We start from the raw sequence: 21,196 nt of genomic DNA on the forward strand, positions 1-21,196 counted from the left end.
TGGGGGGGGCTGTAAGTTTGTTCATCCAGGAAGCACTGCAGCTCCTGTAGGAAGATTAAAGGATTTCCAACCTTCCTTAGCTTAACTAAAAGGCACTCAGTTTATTAAGTATGAAAAACCAGCACGAATGACATAAACAAGTAACATTTTTATAGACTATGTATAAAACTACACACATGCATGCACCCGTGTACATATGTCCATGTGCCTGGGCTGACCCTTTCCCTGCTCGCAGGGGTTCAGGGATGGTGCTGTGAGGAGGGCCTTCCAGGGTCATGGGGGGGGACCCCTGTGGGGGCGTCTGAGGCTGCGCGCTGGACCCGAGGTCCCATTTCCCCAGGGTCTTAGCCTCTTCAGAAACCCACGACTCCCGAGTCCAGCTATTCCACTGCGACGGAACCCCGGCTGAGCTCCCCGTTCCCGGCCTGTGTCTGGGCAGCTCCGGGCCTGTGGGCTTGGTTTTCCATCCTCTCCCTCACAAGGAGCCCTTTGTGCGCCTCCGGAGGCGGGGGACGAGTGCCAGTGGGCTGTGTCCCCTGCCCGGTCTGCAGAGCTCTCTGGGCACTGCCCAAGGTGGCGTGCTTGCCAGCAGGCCAGGTGGCAGCTCCCTGGATGGTCACCCAGGCCCTGTCCCTACACACACCCTCCCAGCCCAGAATTCCTTCCTCTCATACCTGCCCTTTCCCCTGGCCCTGGGACTCCGGCGCCCTTCTGTGTCCTCCAGGGAGGCGGCGCTTTCTTTGTCCGGGGCCCCACCCTTTGCTCCCTGTCCGGCACCAACGATCCCTTCCTCCATTTGGCCGGCCAGTCCTGGCTGAGTCCTGAAGGTGTTTGTTGCATGTGCCCTGGGTGCTGGGCCCTGGAAACCTGAGGTTAACAGACCTCACTGCTCTTCTCCTGCTGCTCTGTCCCTGGGCAGGGAGGTGGCAGCCACACGGTGCCTTCCTGAATTGCAGAAAGGTGCCCCCTTGGAGCAGACATTCTGCTTGGCTCACAGATGGAGGGGAGGGGGCTCGCGCTCAGCCCCTACTCGGCCCTTTGGACCCGCTGTGCGGTCAGCAGCCTGCCCAGCTGCACGTGGGTGCCGTCGGAGGCCGCTGGGTGAGGGTGGTTCCAATGATGGGGTCCGACTTTGCACCGCTCCTCTGTCCCCAAGTGTTGGTAGCTCCTGTGTCAGGGCAGAGGAGCAGGGCAGAGCCAGGACAGGCTGGATTTCTCTGTGACGAGAGCGAGGGGCAGCGAGCGTCCTTTACCTGCCGTAACCATGAATTCACGTCGGACGGGAACATGGAGAAGCTGGACGGATGCTGGAAGGATCTGGGGGGCAAAGGGTTACTGGGGAGGATTTCACCTAAACATGGCTTGGAGGCAAGTTTGCTTGTGGCAGCCCCTGTGTGATGTCACACGGTATTTTGTGTGACTTTGGCCTTGACATCTTTCTGCCTGGTTTTATACGAGCTCTTCGGGGAGTGCCAGGGGGAGAGAATCCAAGACAGGAAGAGCTGCATCCCGCTGCCTGGTGCTCTGCAGCAAGGCGTTCGCCCGGGTCAGGCGCTTGGCTCCAAAACCTGACCTTCCCCGCCCCCCGAACTGGAGACTTGGAGCAGGCAGTGGCACATCGCCAAGCCTCAGTTTGTTCACCTGTGAAATGGGGAGACAATGGTCATGACTGCCTTGCGAGGTTCTTTGGTAATCCTATTAGATAATCCTTGAGATGCACAGATCAGGGGCTGTTGGTGGCCGAGGTCGCTCTTGTTCCGGATTTTACGGGTGGTGTCTTTTGGAGACCTGTTCCCAATTAGCACTCAGTCACAGGGTATGTGGGTCTGCCACACCTCCATTGTTGTCCCAGTGGGGGCTGGTGAACGTTGTGAGCGCTCAGTGTAGGAATATTGTCTTGTTAGTCTCCACCTGCCCCTCCGCACTCACCTGGGACCTTGCCCGATGCGTGCTCCTCCTCGGCCGGCCCGCATGACCCGTGGTCTTTGGGGTCTGGTGAGCACCTGCTTGCTGGGGAGCTGAGGCCACTGTGACGTGGGAGGGCAGCTTCCCCTCTAGACGGGGGTTCCGAACACGCCGGGGATTGGTGGGATTGCTCTTTCATGATTTCTCAAGGGCTTCCTGGAGTGTGTGGTGGGGACTTTGACACAGTCCCCAGTTGGCAGTGGGGGGCGGTTGTTGGCTGCCACAAGTCCCCACAGTCCCTGTGCAGCGGTGGCTGGGGGGGGGGGCGGCTCTGGAGGATCCCTCATCTGGGAGGCGACAGCATAGTCGCTTTTGTTTACCAGGCGCAGAGCAGCCAGGGAGGTGGTTCTCCAGCCAGAGGTCACGTGACACCCAGGGGAGGCCCCCCCCCCTCCTTTTGCTCCGGTGCATGTGCAGAGACAGGGATGTTATGGTACCTGTATCATAGAGCTGGTGTGGGACAAATGAGGAAGTACAGTAGGGTTTTAAGTGCACTGTCTGGTCTTAGTGAGTGGAGAGTGACAGTGGCCTTATTGCCATGGTGATGGTGGTGATGGCTGAGTAGTAACGGTGATGTGGTGGTGTCGGTGGTAATGATGGCTGTGTTGGTGGAGGTGCATTGGTGTGAGTGATGGCGATGATTCTGATGATGGTGTTGGCAGTGAAGGTGTTAGGTGTATAGCAGTGTTGGTGGTGGTAGGTCATGGTGGTGCTGGGGATGGTGGAGACAGTGGTGGCGGCGGTGATGACGATGGCAGTGTTGGTGGTGGTGGTAGTGGTGGTGATGGTGTTGTTGCTGGTGATGTCTGTGTTGATGATGGTGTGGGTGGTGGTGGTGGTTATGATGATGGTGTTGTTGGTGGTGATGTCTGTGTTGATGATGGTGTGGGTGGTGATGTCTATGTTGGTGTGGGTGGTAATGGTGGTTGTAATGATGGTGGTGTTGTTGCTGGTGATGTCCGTGTTGATGATGGTGTGGGTGGTGGTGGTGGTTGTGATGGTGGTGTGGTGGTGATGGTACTGTGACTTTTGGCGGTGGTAGCGATGATGGTGGTGATGGTGAGCACCCTTTTTCCTCACCGAATGCCTGGGGGTCATAGGTCTCCTGGGGACAGTGCGAGTAGGATATCCCTCATTTGTGGGTGGGAAACGGTTTTGGTGGAGGACGCGGTCTTCTGCGTGTGTCGGGACCGCAGGGCGCTGTGGAGTCTCGGTGGTCAGCCACAGCCGTGTCTGGCCTTCTCCGTGGGTGAGTCAGATGGACCCACGGGGAATTGCAGGGAAATGAGTGTTTTTTGATATCAAATCTGACAGAGTTTTACATGTTGAGAATGAATGGAGGAACGAGTAGCAGAAAGGTGGTCGATTTTTGTTCAGTGCGTTAAAAAAAAAATCTCGCAGGGCCCGTCTACAGAGTATCATGGCAGACACACGGGCGTGCGTTTTCTGGGGTGGGAAGGGTCCGCCTCCCTTTGTCATCTTCTGCTTTTGTCCTGTTCAGTGGCAACTCGATAAGCAAGCAAACAGGCTTTTATAGCCTCTTGCTAAGTATTTCTCATCTTTTGCTAAGTATTTCTACCACAGTGTAAAAGCAATTTTATTATGTGATGCTGTATTTTTATAGTCAATTGAAGTGACTATGAAAATGTAACACAGCTCCTCAGGCCCACAGAGCCCTGCTGGGGAAGCGCTGTCCTTGCAACACGGGGCCCTTGTGCTGGGGAGGGCACGCCTCCTGCAGCCGCAGCTGGTGCGCAGGCCTGCACCCCCCCCTCTCTCTCCCCCTCTTTTGTTATCATGGTAGAATAGGCAGAACACAGAATGCCCAGCTCTGGCCGTTTTGGGGTGCTCAGTTACTTCAGTGGCACTAAATGTTTTGTCGTCATTGCACGAGTGTCACTGCCGTCCCCCTCCAGAACATCTCCATCTTGCAGAACCGAGGCTCCGTGCCCCTCAGACACCAGGTCCTCCTCCCCTGCCCTTCCCAGTCCCCAGAAACCACCGGTCTCCGTTCTGTCCCCAGGGGTTTTACCGCTAAAGTGGATCTGTCCTTCTTACGACTGCTGATTTCACTTGGTGCGACGTCCTCAAGGTTCATCCCTGCCGTGGCGTGTGTCAGAACCCCATTCCTTTCTGGGCCCACATAGAGTTTCATCGTGTGTGTGAAGCGTGTTCTGTTCCCCGTCATCCACTGGTGGAGACTGGGACCCGGGTTGCCTCGCCCTTTGGCCGCAGTCAGTGGTGCGGCCAGGAGCAGGCCGAGCAGTGACCTGGTTGAGTTCCATCCGTCGGTGCTTTGGGGTCTGTCCCGGGGGTGGACGTGCTGGGCCGCGTCGTCATTACACGTTGATTTCCGAGGAGCTGCCGGACAGTGTTCCGCGGCAGCCACGCCATTTCACCTCGCACCGGCCGTGCACAAGGGTTCAAGTTTTTCCACATTTGCACCGGCACCTGTTCCTTTGGCTGTTTGGGGAGATGGTAGCCATCCCGGTCGTTTTGAAAACTGAAATAATTTTTGAACGAGGGACTTTGTGTTTATTTGCATCGGGCCCTGAAAATCCTGTAGCCACTTCTGCTGGGCATCGGTGGTTCCTCGGGGGTGCCGGGTGTTAAGGTGGACGCCCAGCTATGCTCAGGAGCCTGATGGTCTGGCCGGGGTGGGGTCAGCGACCTCAAGGGGAAGACACCCAAGGCAGCTCCCGCAGGCCTGGGTCTGGGTAGTGGGGCCCATGAGCAGCGGACAGGCAGGCAGGGCCAGGCCCACCCTGGGGGAGCCCCTGGGTGCGCTGCCTTCCACGGAGCAGGAGTCCGGCGAGTACTTACCAAGTGGAGCCCGAGGAAGGGCCTCCCCCTGCCAGCGTCTGGTCCAGGAGCAACTCCTCCAAACACACAGAGTGCCGTGTCCCTGCACCTCTGGGCTCCCCAGTGCGGCTGACACCTGCCCCACGTCCTCTCCACCTTTGCATCCGTGCCCGATGGAGCCCGGTGCCCGCAGGGACACGGGTGCTGACTGACCCAGTCGTCGAGCACATCAATGTAGACGATCGAGACAGCGGAAGTGTGACTGGGGTCCTCAGTCCGCTGGAAAACAGTGCAGTTTTGTTTGGGTCTGTGTCACCCTGGAAACAGAAGACCAGACTTAGCTGCGATGTCTGATAGCTCAGTTCTGACAGTCTCACCAGGGGTCGTGTCCTCAAGGTCCCACCACAGGCCCAGTAGCAAAGCACACTTTCAGCCTGGCGGGCGCCAAGGATCCTGCCCAGGCCGCCTGCACATTGGCTGCCCTGTGAGCTCACCCTGCACCCTCTGCTCCTGAGCCCTCTCTGCTTTTACTTGCTGAGCTGACCCGCAACAGGGTCGTCAGTTCTGCAAGAACAAACGGGAGGTGCTCACAGCTGGCGGGGCCTGCGCCCTGGGTGGTCTGGAAGCTGGTCCCAGCGGCCTAAGATCAGGGCCAGCCCAGCCCCTCTCACAGGGCAGCCCCAGCCTCCTAGGAACGCCCTTGGAGGAGCGGCCCTGGGAGGGAAACCTGTTCAGACGTGTTTGTGTGTTCCGGGTGCTAACTGCTAACGTGCCTCCCTCCTGGGCAGCCCAGACACAGCCCCCTGGTCCCCGACAGGGAGTCAAAACCGGAGGTCGAAGCGTGGGCCCAGCCCAGATGCAGTGCTTGGGAGCAGGGACAGTTCCCATTCTGCGGGGGGAGCAGGAGGCGGGAGGGGAGGCCGTCCCAGCATAGCCCGAAGGAGGGAGCCGAGGTCCTTATGGGGCCAGACCTGGGCCACCTGCCTCTCGGGTGTAGGGTTTAAATGATTGCTCAGCTCCCTTGTGGGGTGGGAGTGATGGGGGCAGGTTTTCGTACAGGCAACGGGCGCTTTGGAGCACTGGACCAGGTGAAGGTGGGGAAGAAGGGGGACTCCACACACAAGCGTGTGTGGGGGCTGGGCCTGGAACGGGAGGGACGTGGGTGGTGGCTCTGAGGTTCCGCCGCTTGGGGACTCCTCTGCTTACATTTACATAATGACAGAGCCTTCCCCTGGGTTGATGGCTCACTTTAGTTGTGAATTTTGTATATATGTCATTGTTTTCTTTGCCATTAGGAAAACCAAATTTACATATTTTGCTTTATCCTTCCCTTTTTGTTAGTCGCTGCTTAGATTAGAGTGGATGGTTGGAAAGGAGGAGAGAGAGTGGCCTTGTATTCCACAAGACAGGCCCCGGAGACTTCCGCTGCAGCCCAGTAAGAGGCACTGGGGGACGCGATGAAGGGACCTTATTGTTTAGTATCACAGCAAAGTGGATCTTGGCCTGTGCCTTCTTTCTGTTTTCTCCCGTGTGGCCCCACGGACCTGGCTTGCCTCCCTTCCTTGCACTCTCTGGCCTGTGTCCGCTGTCACAGTGTCCTTCGGGCAGAACCTGTCGGACCAGTGCTGGGCGCTGCGGGCCCTGGCCTTGTTTACAGCAGACAGTGAGCAGGCCCTGGCTGCCCCGGGGCCTCGCTGGGGCCGGCCCTGTTTGTGCAGTCCCCTGAGCTTGCACCCCATGTGGCTGCAGGTCTGCCGTTCCCACCTGCGGAGCCACTTCCAGCTGGCCAGAGCAGGTGGGGTTTGCTGGCCCAGCCTCCAAGGTCAGGGTGAAGGGCCCCTGGCCTGGGGGTGGGGGCTGGGGGGTGGGGCTGGGGTTCTGGCTATTTCCCTAGTGTCTGTTTTCCTCAATTGCAGTAGCCTTTCTGCCTTGAGAAAGATGATTAAAAAGATGAAATCTTCCCCTCCATCTCGTCCTGACACCTCTGAACAAAAGTAGGTGCAAAAACAGATAATTTTCAGGTCAGCTAAGACTTTTCTTTTTTGTGGGAGGATTTGCAAAGACTGTCAGTAATGAGGTGGACAGCTTTCTCTCCCTGCACCGACTTTGTGAGGGACAAAAGTGTCGAACAGTGGAGTCCCGTTTTTCCTGTTGCCATTCCCGCACACCCCACCGCATGTCCCATGAAACCGCATGCTTTGGGCACTGGGGCCTTTTGCACGAGATGGAAATGAGATAGTTGCTGGCTAGCTGTGCTTAACGCAGGCATAGGGCAGTGTTTCATTCTGAAGAAAGATATTCAAATATCTTTGAGTCGTGCCTATCACTTCAATTAGAATTTGATAAAAGACTCTTTTATAGATTTCTTTTCATATTCTTATCTCCCCCATCCCTCCCATGTGTTTCCATCCGAAAGGCAAAAAGAATGTTGAGTAACAGGTGATGGTTACGTATCTTACTATGCCCTGCTCCCGGTCTTTAATTATTCACATGAGTTCCTTGGTTCTAACATCCAAATGTTGCATGAAGTCCTGCCTCAGGGGGTTTATTGGCCGGGATGCCATCTCCGTGCTCCTTAGACGGACAGCGAGGGACCCGGCAGAAGTCACTGTGTGGATTTGGAAGTGGGACCCTTGTTAGAAATGGGGGCATTCAGGGTACCAGAGGTGTTCTTCGGCCCCGAGCCCACCACCCCTAGCGCCCCCTGGCTGCTTCTGGTTGGACCTGCTGTGCTGGACCAGGTAAGGGAAGCTTAACCCTGGAGGAGTTTGCGTGTGGAACCACTGAGTATTTCACAGCTCACAGTCAAGGAAGGGGGGTGCCCAGTCCACAGGGAACTCGCCTATTTTACTTTGCCAGCCTTTTCTTTTATTCATCATATTTTTTTTATTATTATGGTCAGACAACATGTAAATTATTATGGTCAGACCACATGTAAATGGACCATTTTAACCATCATTGAGTGCCCAGTTCTGTGCCATTGACCTTCACATGGTTGGGCAGCCATCAGCAACGTCCATCTCCAGAAATTGTTCATCGTCCCCCACAGAAACTCTCCACCCATTACATATGAGCTTCCCATCCATCGCTCCGCCCCCAGCCCTGGGCAATCTCCAACCTGTTTCCTGTCTCTGTGAACATGGCTGTTCTGGTACCTGCTATTCATGGAATTACACAGTAACTGGCCTTGTGTGTCTGGCTTATTTAGCATCATGTCTTCAAGGTAGCACGGGTCAGAATTCCTTCCTCTCTAAGGCAGAATAGTTCTCCATGGTGTGCACAGGCGGTGTTTTGCGGGTGCATTCCTCTGTCCAGGGGCACTTGGGCTGTTTCCACTCTCCCGTGGAAACATTGTTACTCCGTGAATAATGCTGCTGGGGACAAGGCTGTACAGACACCTGTTCAAGTCCCTGCTCTCAGTTCTTTTGGCTGTGTATCCAGGAGGGATACTTACCACCTGATTTGTTCTACATTGTGTTTCCCGAACGCGTCCAGCCCGGTCATTCCCCAGAGACCAGGCTGTGGGCCGACTTGGCTCCCTGGGGCTGCTCTGCGCTCCGCGCGCCTCTCCGACCCCAGCGCCAGCTCCGTGCTGCGCCAGAGCAGGAGGCCGACGGGCCCGGGAGCTCCTGAGTGTGTTCCTGGCTCAGACTGGATAAACATGTGCAGGGTTTATGAAACACGAGAACAGTAGTTGGGCAGCTCTTTCGTCTGGAGCCCCGAGCCGCACAGACAGGCCCCGGCCCGCTCTCCCGAAGGGCACAGCCTGCGTCTTCACAGCCCCGGGGAGACGTGCTGCCAAGCACTTGCTGGCAACCGAAGGCAAGACGGAGGGACAGAGATCACACACAGGGCGATTAATTTTTGCACGCTGACTTGTTAAAAAATTAATAACTCTGAAATTACTCTGGAAATCCTGAAGGCATGTTTCAGGAGGACAGGCTGTGGGGTAGGACACTGAGTTGGGCAGATGTCTGGGAGTGGGGCGTGGTCAGGCCTTGGGTGCTGTATGGAGGCTTTGGACCTGAGCACCCGTGGCAGATTAACTCATTACAGGGACCAGACCCAACCGGAACCTGGAAATTGTGTCTCTCTCTCTTATGGACTAAATGCGTCTTGGCCTCCTTTCAGATCCTTCTGTAAAGGGCGAGATCATTTTGAAGAGGAACAAACGATTCGGTCTGTGCTTGCTTTTCCCAAGGAGAGGGATTTGTTGTGATCTGGTTAAATTCGGTGCATTTTTATTGACCGCCTGCAAGGCATGGTGTTAGCTACTGTGGACAACCCAGGGACTAATAAATATGTGTGCCCTCCAAGGAGTTTGTTCGAGAGGGACGTGGAGATAAGCAATTCCCCAAGGCTGTGGGACGCCACGGAGCTGATAGGAAAGGTCAGCAGCGAGCAGTTAATTCAGGCACGCAGGGACTTGTTTTCGGTGTGGGGAGGAAGAGTTCAGTAAGGATCTGGAGAAGGATGTGACGTTAAAGGCAGGCCCTGCAGACTGGCGGGGCTCTTCTGAGGTGCAGGAGGAGGGGCCTTCGCAGCAGGTGGGGACCCTGGGGCAGGCCTAGGGGGTGGGGGGAGGCGGGGGGAGGTGGGGTGGCGGAAAGACCATATGGGGAGTGAAGTCAGATCTCAGAGCGCTTCGGATGCTGTGGGGGGAACTCAGCCACTGCTCAGCAAGCCCAGGGCAGCAGCTCAGGGTTTCAGAGGGAGATGTAAGGGGGGCAGCCCTGGGGTTGGAGAGAAGAGAGAGTTTATACAGTTGATACAGAGTCGGCTGGGAGACCGGCCACAGTGTTCTTTTTCCTCCCGGTGGGAGATGGTGACAACTCTGGCTGGGCAGAGTGCGGTGGTTGGGACCATGGGGGAGACACCACAGGGTCCGGGGTTCTGCGGGGTCCACTGGGCCACCCTGAGCAAGTCACGCTTCCTCTCTGTGGGACTCGTCGGACGGGCCATGGCTCGCTGTGGGTTTCCCTACTGCCAAAGCAGTCAAGTAGGTTTTCTTGTTTTTCCCTGAATGCAGGTATCTTTCCTCAGGCCCTTTTTCTGTACTGATTGGCACGATCACGTGATTCTTAAATTTTTTTTACTCTGTTAATGTGGTGAATTACACTGATCAGCTCCTGGATGTTAAACCAACCTGGCATTTCTAGAATCACCTCAACTCATTCTTCTGCGTGAGGAACGAGCGGTCTGTGAGCACCCTGTTTTAGACAGACATTGGCGGACTTAAGCCGTGCACACACCGGTGTACCTGGGCGTTGTCATTTGCCAGCAGAGAGAGGAGGAGGGAGGGCGGTCAGTCTGAGGCCCAGAGATGTGGGCCAAGGGCTGAGGACAAGACCATGCAGGGCTTTCCCCATGGCCCTGGAGCCTGCTGGCCTCGGGCTCTGGACCACTGCTCTGCCAGCTGCTCACATGTGGACCACCGCCTCGCTGCCGGACTCGACCCCTGACGAGGGAGTGGGAAAAGTTCTGTATCCACTCACGGGGCTGTCGGGAGTGTTAAATTAGTCTGAGCCTGTGAAGCACTTGTCTCAGTGCCTAACCCACAGAATGTGCTCAGTGAGTGCCAGCCAGCGTCACAGCACCAGCACCATCACCACGGTTTTCACCGTCATCACCGTCATCATCATTATCACCGTCATCACCACCCCCATTACCACCATCAGCACCATCATCACCTTCTCACCATGACCCTTGACCCTCATCATCTTCATCCTCATCACCACCACCATCACCGTCGTCATCGTCGTTACATCATTCGTGGGATCCGGACGTCACGCCTCCCGTCGCCGCAGCTTCGTCCATAGTACCCGTACTGTCAACGACGGAGGGCAGACGGGAGCCCTCCTCTCACCTGTGAGCTGCAGCTCCTTCCTCACGCCCCCGGGCAGCGTGTTCGGGGTCAGGCTGAGCAGACGACTTTCCATCTCACCGCGCTGACCACGCGGGCCGTGCGCACGGGTGCCGGCTCATTCTGCGGGGAGGGTCTAGGTGCCCGCCCACCCTGGGCGGCTGCTAGCCCTTCCCAAAACAGAGATGCGGTCCTGGGGAAGAGCCTTCTCACTGGCCTATCTCTACACCCTCTCCCATTTTACTTTTTTAAAAAATGATTTTATTTTAGTTATTTTTAGGAAGAGGAGAAGGGCGGGGGAGCAGCATCAGTGTGTGGTTGCCTCTCATGTGCCCCCTCCCGGGGACCTGGCCTGCAACCCAGGCACATGCCCTGACTGGGAATCAAACCGGTGACCGTTTGGTTTGCAGGTTGGCACTGGGTCCACTGAGCCACAGCAGCCAGGGCTCCCATTTCATTCTCCCCGTGAGCAACAAGTCAAGCTTCTACGCGGGATGGACCGTGCAGTCCAGGATCCAGGATACACCGTGCCGCCGTCTCTAGCCAGGCTGTTAGGAGGACAGATGATGAGTTGGAGGAGGGGGAGTATGTTGGACCTACAGCCCACCAGACCTCGGTGGTGGGTGGTGAATGCCACTCTCTCCAAAGATGTGGATGGATCTGCGGTGACCATGTTCTCTGGTGGAGCTGTTCTTGGGTCATAACCAATCAGAAAAAGAAGACAAATCAGGCGACTGGCAGTGAGGCTGCCGTCGTGGTACTTCTGCCACGTAAAGACGTTTGTAACCCAGGCGCCATCCGTCTTGACCATCCTTTGTGAAGGAGAGGACCCTTCTGCACCCCTGTGCTCGCTCCCCAGCAAGGGGCCATTTGGAGAAGAGCAAATACTCAGAATAAGTGATAGCCTTTTACACTGAATGCCTTTGGGTTTATTGGAGAAACATTTACTGAGTTTTCCTCATGTTTCTGTCACCCAGAAGTGGGGGGCCTTCCGCCAGACCTGTCGGATCGAGGTGTCTGCCCTGGGGACCCACTCCAGCTATCAAGCAGGGAGGAAATAAACCACAGAACTCCGAGTTTGCATGGTTTCTCACACACTTCCCCGCGTGAGTTTCCTGGCGCTGCTGTAACAGAAACCCATGACCTCAGGGGCTCCGGGCAACACAAATGTGCAGACTCACAGTCCCAGCGGTCAGAAGCCCTGAGCTCGGGTGCGGGCGGGGCAGGTTCCCTCTGGAGGCTCTGGGGCTGAATCCCGGTCCTCGCCTTCACCAGCCTCTGAGCAGCCCATGTCCCTTGGCTCACGGCCTGTTCTGGCTCGCTGTGACTTGGGCCGCTGCCCTCTCATCTCCTCTCTGACTCTGACCCCCGTCTCCTCTTACGTGGAGCCTGGCGACTACACTGGGCCCACACGGGTAACTTAGGGTTACTAGAGTCCCCATCTTAGGACCTTGACCTGATGGCACCTACCTGTAAGGTGCCATCCTCGCAGAGTCTAGGGCTCGGATGCAGGGGAGTCTGGGGGCTGTGGTTCTGTCTACCGCCCTTCCTCCCTCCCTCCCACTCCCTCATCCAGTAATCTCACAAAGCTGAGTCTTTGATTTTGGTTTTGATATAGGGGTGCTTAGGCAGTGCCTCTAAGAAGGACCGAAGGCTGGGGGCTGGGCAGCCAGTGCTGTGGCCCCCTCAGCTCTGCTCTGTCCTTTGGGGCTACGTGCATGCACCCTCGGAGGCCCTCGCTTCCTTCACCCATGAAATCAGAGTCTTTAAAGCTCATTTCATAGTGGAATTTGAAGTCTGTGTTCCCCTGCCTTTGCCCGCCTGCTTCAGGAGGGGAGCGGCCAGTGCCACGGGGCTTTCTGTGTGTTTGCCTTACGAGCCGCGCGGGCCTGGCTGCGTTTGTAGCGGGCTTGTTCGCCCTGTGTTATTTTTTATCAATTTTGACATGTTTAGTTTTCCCACATCTACAACTGAGCTGGTACGCTGGCAGGGGGGCTGGTAAGAACTGTGAGGGACGCATTCCAGGTTCCCCAAGGCCTGGGCATACCAGCGTGCCCAACTGGGGACGGCTGGCGTGTGCTCGGAGCTTTCGGTGCCTCATGCCGCCGTTTCGTGCCAATGGTTCACCCTAAAATACCACATAAACTTAAATGACTGCTAATGACCATTTAGGTTAGTTGAGGTCATTAAATTTTTGTGAAAATACAGGAAAACACTCGGGAAAGTGGATTTTTCTACCTAACTATGACTGTTGGTGTGTTAGGACCCTGCGAACACGGGACAGTGTGCTCGCCCTGGCATCTTCAGACGGTTTCTGGTGGCAATAGGCATCCTCACAGCTGTCCGGACAGGGCGTCCCGACCGCCACCCGAGCCTTTGCCATCTGAGAGTTCCCCGTCTCCCCCTGTTGCGCNACAACTGAGCTGGTACGCTGGCAGGGAGGCTGGTAAGAACTGTGAGGGACGCATTCCAGGTTCCCCAAGGCCTGGGCATACCAGCGTGCCCAACTGGGGACGGCTGGCGTGTGCTTGGAGCTTCCGGTGCCTCATGCCGCCGTTTCGTGCCAATGGTTCACCCTAAAATACCACATAAACTTAAATGACTGCTAATGACCATTTAGGTTAGTTGAGGTCATTAAACTTTTGTGAAAATACAGGAAAACACTCGGGAAAGTGGATTTTTCTACCTAACTATGACTGTTGGTGTGTTAGGACCCTGCGAACACGGGACAGTGTGCTCGCCCTGGCATCTTCAGACGGTTTCTGGTGGCAATAGGCATCCTCACAGCTGTCCGGACAGGGCGTCCCGACCGCCACCCGAGCCTTTGCCATCTGAGAGTTCCCCGTCTCCCCCTGTTGCGCCGAGTTGCCAGATCTGTCAGCAGCGCTATCTTGAGACACGACGAAAAGCACACGCAGTCCCGTGAGGTGCAGGTATCAGTAGCTCCTCTTACAGATGGGGGAGTGGACCACAGAGAGGGTGGGTCGCGTGCTGCGGTCACCAGGGCTTCACGGTGGAGGCGTTTCCCTGCACGCTGTCCCTGAATGTGACACCCCGGGAGGCTTCTGGGGCCTGATGTCCGGGCTGCCATCCCAGTCGGGGGCTCAGCCCTGGAGCTGACAGCGGGGAGTAGGGGTGCTCCGGTGCTGCAGATGGTGAGGAAGGGGGTTGGCAGAGCACACTTACCTGGGCGTGGCTTTCTGGAAGAGGTGGTACTCGGAGTGGACAGGCCACTTGGTGAGAGGAGGGTACGTCAGTGCACACAAGTGTGGGGTGAGTTGGCGTCTTTCTTTCAGGATGAAGAAGGGCCAGGGCCTAGGAGTGTGTGGCGGGAGTGAAGGTCACGGGTCTGGTGAGGGGGCTGGACAGCCCACCATGGTTGCCAGGAGAGTTTGCACATGATGTGATCAAGGAGGATTTTAGAGGTGGACATGGCGAAGGTGCCACTTCAGGGTGGCCTAGTCCGGCGGGACATGAAGGACGTATGGACAGAAATTGATCAGGCATTGGGTGGTGAGTTTTCTGTAGAACATGACATTGTTTTGGGTGGAATCCATTGGGAAGGAGCAACATCACTGTATCTCTGTATTTTTTTTTACAAATTGAGAATAGGCTAATTAAATAATTTGGGGGCTCTGACACTTTCTAAAGTGACAGTTGCTTTACTGTCATGTTGGGGCAGAGTGTGGTCTGAATTCGATGGCATTGCTTTGCTAGGCGCCGACCTAGGATGAGTGGGAATGAACCGATAGGATTGGGGATTTTGGAGGCTTGTCCAGGATTCCCAGCGTTAAGGATTTCTTCTTAATGCCAGGCACATTTTTGCCTATTTGATTCTGACAGCTTTTTGGCTTAATGTCAACATTGGTTATATGATTTTTTAAGACGTAAGTTTATGTACTTACTTTATTGTATTTTTCCAATTACCATTTATGCCGCTTATCACCCCCACCCACAGCAATCGCCATCCTGTTGTCCATGTCCACGAGTCCTCTTTCCATTTTGCTCGATCCCTCCACCTCCTACCCCGCCGTCCGCCACAGCTGTCATCCTGCTCTCTCTGAGTTTCTCTCTGTTCTGCTTGTTAGTTCAGTTTGTTCATTAAATTTTACGTATGAGTGGGATCATTCAGTACTTGTCTTTCTGACTGGCGTGTTTCATGTAGCACGATATTCTCCAGGTCCATCCATGCTCTCACACAGGGTAAAAGTTTCCTCCTTTTTTTTTATGGCTGAGCAGAATTCCATTGTATAAATGTCCCATAGTTGTTTTACCCATGCAGCTACTGATGGGCACTTGGGCTGCTTCCAGATCTTGGTGATTGCAAATAATGCTGCAATAGACCTAGGGGCGCTTACGTTCTTTTGAATTAGTATATTGTGTTCCATGGGATAAATTCCCAGAAGTGGGATTGCTGGATCGAAAGGCAGATCCATTTTTAATTTTTCTGAGACGTTACCATTCTGCTTTACCACACCACTTTGCACAGCATCCACACCCGTCTGCATTCCAGCAGTGATGAGGGTCCCCCTTTCTCCACACCCTCGCTAGCACTTGCTATTTGTTGATTTATTGATGGTGGCCATTCTGACCAGTGTGAGGTGATATCTCACTGGTTTTAATTTGCATCTCTCTGATGGTTAGTGGTGGTGAACATCGTTTCATGTTTGCCAGCCAACTGTGTGTCCTTGATGGAGAAGTGTCTGTTCAGACCCTTGCCTGTTTTTTAATTGGATTATTTGTTTTTTTGGTGTTGAGTTTTATAAGTTCTTTATAAATTTTGGATATTAACCCCTTATCAGATGTATTGGCAAATATGTTCTCCTATTCAGTGGGTTGTCTTTTTATTTTTTAAAAACTAGTTTGGTTTCCTAAAAGTTTTCATTCCATGTGTGATTATTCCCATTAAAAAGAAGTTGTCTAATGGAGAAAGTCTATTAATGGAAATATAAGATAGTATAGGAAGTGACAATTAAAATGTTAACAGTGTCCTCAGTTTTCCTCCTATTATAAGTGTTATTAAGCCACAAAAATAATACAGTCCTGAAATCAGGTACAACGTATCTAAACCTTGAAAACGTTGTGCTAAGTGAAAGAAGCCAGACACAAAATGCCAATATTGTGATCCCATTGGTATCGGTAGCTGGAGCCCTCCAATCCAAAGAGACAGGAAGTGGGTTTGGGTTGTCAGGGGCTGGGGGCGGGACCTGTGGGCAGCGGTTGCTTAGTGGGTAGGACGGGGTTTCCGTTTGGAGGGATGAGGAGGTTTTGGAAATCGACAGTCCTGCGGGTAGCACAGCGTTTGAATGTGACGAATGCCACCAGACTGTGCATTTAAAAACAGTTCAGAGGCAGATTGCGCATCACATATCCTTTACCACAGTAAAAAGATCACTTATGGTTGTCTGGTCTCATGAGTAGCTATACACATCTTCTATTTAAATGGTGATGCTTTGTATTTGTCTCTCTAAAGAAAAAGGCCACTTTCAAGAGCATCAGAGAAAGTGATCTGGGCAGAGACAATGCGTTTTAACATTGAAAACGGCCTGGGACAAGCAGCATCAGCCCTTCTGCCTCCACTGACCTCTCCTTACCACCTTCTCTCCTTCACAGCTTTTTACAACTACGACGCCCGGGGAGCGGACGAACTCTCTTTGCAAATAGGGGACACCGTGCACATCCTGGAAACGTACGAAGGTGCGTATACATTCCGGTGTCTCTTCTCTTGTTGTTTTGGGCAGTGAGTACGCCTTTTCATGCCCAACGGACAGAGCATTACGTGGTTAAGAGAGCATGTACACACATGTGCCTTTCTCTTGGGATGGATCTCCTGCGTGATGGAGGCCCTTTCCTGTGAGGACAGGAGGGAAGCTATCCGTTATTTAACGAAGGCTTTATTAAAATGAACTTCACCCCTAAAATTCATTGTCTTAGCCTCTAAGACTTTCTGTTGGAAAACTTGTTTTCATTAAGAAAAACCTCATTGGTTCCTTTTTTTGCAAATGTATGCAAATCCTGACTGTTAATAACTGACTCCTTGGAAAAAAATTTGAAAGTGCATTTAAGATATTTCAGCAGAAGTCATTGTTTTGAGGTGTGTGGTGGGAGTGGTGAGGCCTTTCATCCTCTCCCTTCGGTTTGTTAATAACTTACATCCTCAGAGGATCCGAAAGGGTCAGTTCTTACTTCCTTTTCTTTTATCGATCTGTGGCCCCATTTTCCTAGGAGGGAACAGAGTGGGTCCCCGCCCTGTGAGACGTGCTACAGGGAAGCCATTGTTACCGTTACCCAGTAAAGTACACAGCGGCTTCCCGGGGTCCTCGGTGCCCCAGCCACCTGCCCTCGCAGACGGTGCGCGCGGACCACCCCATAGTGGACACTCCGGTGGTGGCCGCACGGAGGAGGCACAATGACAACCTTGGGCTTTACGCTCGTCCATCCGGGAGTTTATGTACGATGCAGTTCTGGTGTTTGGTGGCTTGACTTCCTGCTTTAAGAGGCGACTCCTATATAGCTTAGGAATAAAAGGAAGCAATTAAAACCGACGATTACAACAACCAGATTGCTTTTAGATTGGGTTTAGCCAAATCCTTCCAAGTGGGAGGAGGGGTGGAGAGGACCAACAGGTGCCCTGTCACCGGGCCCGCGCCAAACCTCAGACTCAGTCCCTGAGATCCACTCGGCACTCGCGGAAGCCACGCTCTGCCTTCCTGCTGGAGGCCAGCTCCAACGGCCCCGGGTCCTCCCAGATTCCAGTGACAGGTGCTGACCTGGCCACACACCCACGTTCGTGTCCCTCATTTCTCCAGGGGACCCATGCTGACTTGGAATTCCATTCCACGAGCAGCCTTTACCCTACGAAAGTCCTGTTAGAAATAGAAAAAGGCTTTCACGGTCCTCGAGAGCCCAGCCTGGAGCAAATGAGGAGGGTGGTGGGTGCCTTATGCCCATCCTCAGTCCACTGCGGGCGGGCCAGTGGCCTCATCCGCTCTCACTCGCTGGGTCTTGGCAGTGGCTCAGAGGAAACAGAGGGACATTAAGTGGAGGTCAAGGATCAAACCTCTCATCTCAGACCGTCTTCTGATCTGAAGGGGAAAGTGCTCCTGCTCCTTCTTTATTTCTGCCCCCCGGTCAGCCGACGCTGGAACCCTGGTTAATAGGTGCTGGGCACTGACGTCGTTTCTGAATAGATAACATTTCCTGTGTGGCCTGGGTGTGTAGGGCCTGCGACTCCTTGTCCTTCTCTGTCCTTTGCTGTCGAAGAAGAATGTCCTTGTGAAAGCCATGGTACCTTTGAGCGGGTAGTGATCTCCGTCATGCGTTTAACCTACAAGGAGAAACCCAGAGAGCAGACAGCTGACTTTTTGGCTGGCATCCTAAGGGCCCTCCAGTGAGCCTGGAATTGGTGGGCTCGTTGGTCTTCCACGTTTTGTTTAAATTGGGGAAGACTTTGACGACAAATGAAATCCGCTTTTTTGGAAACTGTTTTTTTGGTTTGAATCAGAACCAGGTCAGAGGAATGGGTCTGGGGGAATAGTTTGGGCTTTGGGAGACTTAGTGATGTAATTACCGTCAAATATAAATGGAATAATTGTTTTTCTACTCTTTCTGCTTCGGTTCTATTTCAACTTCATGGATTGATGGACATGCACAAAAGCAGGGGATCACCAGAGGGAGTGAGGGGTGCTGGCTGGAGGGGGGCGAATGGGGGAAACTTGGGACAACCATAATAGCATAATGAATAGAAAATAAAATAATAAAGAGAAAAAGTAAATCTCGTATACTGTGTTAGAGGTTGGCACTTTCTTCTTCCCTCTTTGCTCCTACCCTCTCCCACTTTTCCTCTATGGCAATTTATTTCTGTCAAATTTGATTTTCTTGTTCTGTGTGATCCCCGTCAGGATGTGATGGAGACTGCACCGGGGAATATAAGATTTCTAGGGGCTCACCCCTTACAGGGAGATTCAGAAAGCAAACCCGCCCTCCTTGGATGGTTGGTTGCTCTGTCTGAGGCTGATGTGGGGGGCTTGCTTGCTGCCGAGGGGAGGAGCAGGAGGGCCGCTGAGGGCGTGCCCTGCCTTTTCAGGGTGCAAGGTCCGGCCCACCCGGGCCCCCAGATGAGATGATTTATGAGATGATCCTCAGGGCCCCCATGCGCCTGGCCTCTGCGGGGACTGGTTGCTGTGCCTGAGGGAGAGAGCACAGGACGTTATTGTTTTGGTTAAACCGCAGTCTCTGCCCTGCAGCCGGGTTCCTGGTTTGCCCTCTGCTTGTCCTGGGGAGTCTCCGAGTGTGCGCCGTGCAGGGCGGTCCGTGGGTCTGCCTGGCCGGCCTGGCCAGGGCGGCGGCGGGCACAGACTGCGGGCTCAGTTGGTCGAAGGGATAACGCGTTCACAGTCCTGGGGAGGCAGCCTATTGATTTGTCCTTCTGCTTGGGGGAGAAACTGCCGTCTGCCAGCAGAAGTGAAAGGAAGGGTATAGCCCAGAGCTCGCTGCTCCCTCCTCCCTCCTCCTGGAAGCCCCGCTGCTGGGTTCGAAGAGGATTTTGTGTTTTTCTGGGGTCTTTTTCTGGCTGATGCGCATCTGTTTTTCACGAATGTGAATGTGGTGGTAGCTCTGTTTCTGATTCGCTCCTCCGTGCTGTACTCCAAACCCTGCTGTCTCTGGATGGTCCGCCCCTGGCGCTCTCTGCTTGGTGGCCCCCCCCCCCCCACCATGTCTCACTGACGGCCCCCCACTGCGGGCACTCCCGTGCCTCCTCCTCTTCCTGCCCCCGCTGGATTACACAGCCGTGGGCCCCGTGTCCGTCCCACCGTGCGCAGGTGGGGGGTGCTCAGGGCTTTGGGATGAGTTTCCAGGAGGGGGTTGCTGGTCATGGGTATCAGGATATAAACTTTGGATCAGTGGGGACACTGCTTCCACACACGTTGCCACGGTCTCCACTTCCACCCGCAGTGCCCGGGGGTGACCCACATCCTACTGTGTCCCTAGTCTCTGCTGCTCTCTCTCATCATTGTGCTTTTCCTTTTATTTCCTAGTTTTTTAGTCATTTTAGTCCTCACCTGAGGTTATGTTTTACTGATTTTAGAGAGAGGGAAAGGGGGAGGAGAGAGAGAGTGAGAAACATTGATGTGAGAGAAAAACATGGATCAGTGGCTGCCTCCTGCAGGCGCCCCAACCTCAGTCCTTGGGTTCACTGGACAATGCTCCAACCTGTGAGCCACCTGGCCAGGGCTGATCATTGGGTTTTAAGTGTTGATTTCTCTGGCTGTTAGGAAGTGTGAGCATCTCTGAATACATGCGCGTGTATGACTTTCAGGCTTCCTCTTCTATGCCCTGTTTATAAACTTTGCTTGTGTTTTACTTGGTTTCTCTCTCTTTTTGGTCACTTTGCAGTGTTTCCTTGTATAGTCTAGGACGCTAATCCCTTGTCAGGCCCAGACAAGAAAGGACATATGGATACTGACAGTGCAGAAGAGACGCCCCCGCGGCAGGAGAGCGACAGCCCTTTACGTTGAGTGAACAGGGCTTTGAGTCCCCGAGCGTACTGACCCTGCTCTTGTCCCTGTCTGCACACACCACCCTGGAGGGCACTGATTTGGGATGGGCGTGGAGGGGCCACAGGCGAGGACAGCACAGCTCCCCGGAGCTAACCGTCCAACTGTGCAGCTGAAACCTGGACCATGCGGCCCTGCCGTGCCCGCTGTGCCCCCAGGCTGTCTCTCTGGTGCCCTTGTCAGGAAAGGGAAGTGGATTCAGGTGGTGGTTTCGCCGTCTCCACGAGTTTTTGGCAAGGTGCCCCGGCATCTGCGCGCTCTGTGCTGGACACCTAGAGCATCTATCAACGTGATCATTTCAGAGGACCTTGCTCTCATGAGCCCTGTCCCTATCTGGGGTCCCCACCCCTGGTCGTGAAAACAATTACTTCTTCAGAGGGCCCCACCCTTGCTGCCATGTTCGGACGCCCCTTCCTGTGCCAGTTCAGACGCCCTGGTTTCTGAGGCTGACTTCCAGGCGCTCTGCAAAGACACGGTGTCTGCTGGCTTAGCGGGAGCGTGCCAGCTCGCGTGTGGCAGGTGCTTGTGGTGGTCCTCTGGCCTGGCCACCTGCTCCTACAGGCCAAGCCGGGACACGACTGAGCTTTGGGTGCATGCCTCTGAGGGGAGTGTCCGAAAGTGACTTCCGAGGGTTTGGGGCGAAGGAACGTTCGCAGACGTCACACTGTGGTGGCGTTGCTGGGAGGCCGTGATGGCACTGGCCCCGTGGCTGTTTGCAGGGGCAGTCTCTGCCCTCAGCCTGGGGGGGCCAGGGGTGTGGTCTGGTTTGGCCGGTCCGTCGCTGCAGGGACCCTTCCCTCTACCCTGGGATTCCTGCCAGCAGCTGGAGCAGTCAGTCCTCTGCCCTCGCTCTTGTCTCCCTCCCCATGGGACGGAGTGGGGACTTGAGTCTAAGCCAGACCCCAAGGCCATGGATGGGCCTGTGGTCCTGGGCCGCTACTTCCTGTCCCTTGCTTTCCCCGTAGCAGGACTTTGTGAGGCAGGGCTGCTCTGGGGTGGGGTTCCCCTT

General features: G+C 54.6%; 1 protein-coding gene across 2 annotated transcripts in view; it reads left to right on the plus strand.

Moving 5' to 3' along the window:
- DOCK1 (dedicator of cytokinesis 1) overlaps positions 1–21,196 on the plus strand; it is a 377,799-nt gene that overhangs the window by 23,353 nt on the left and 333,250 nt on the right. For both annotated transcript variants that reach the window (XM_037051192.1, XM_037051193.1), the window contains exon 2: positions 16,244–16,327. In XM_037051192.1, coding sequence (XP_036907087.1) covers positions 16,244–16,327 — 84 coding nt within the window. The remainder of the gene's footprint in view (positions 1–16,243; positions 16,328–21,196) is intronic.

Source organism: Sturnira hondurensis, unplaced genomic scaffold (assembly GCF_014824575.4).
Source record: "Sturnira hondurensis isolate 20B ecotype Veracruz unplaced genomic scaffold, ASM1482457v3 Scaffold0007208, whole genome shotgun sequence".
Taxonomy (NCBI): Eukaryota; Metazoa; Chordata; class Mammalia; order Chiroptera; family Phyllostomidae; genus Sturnira; species Sturnira hondurensis.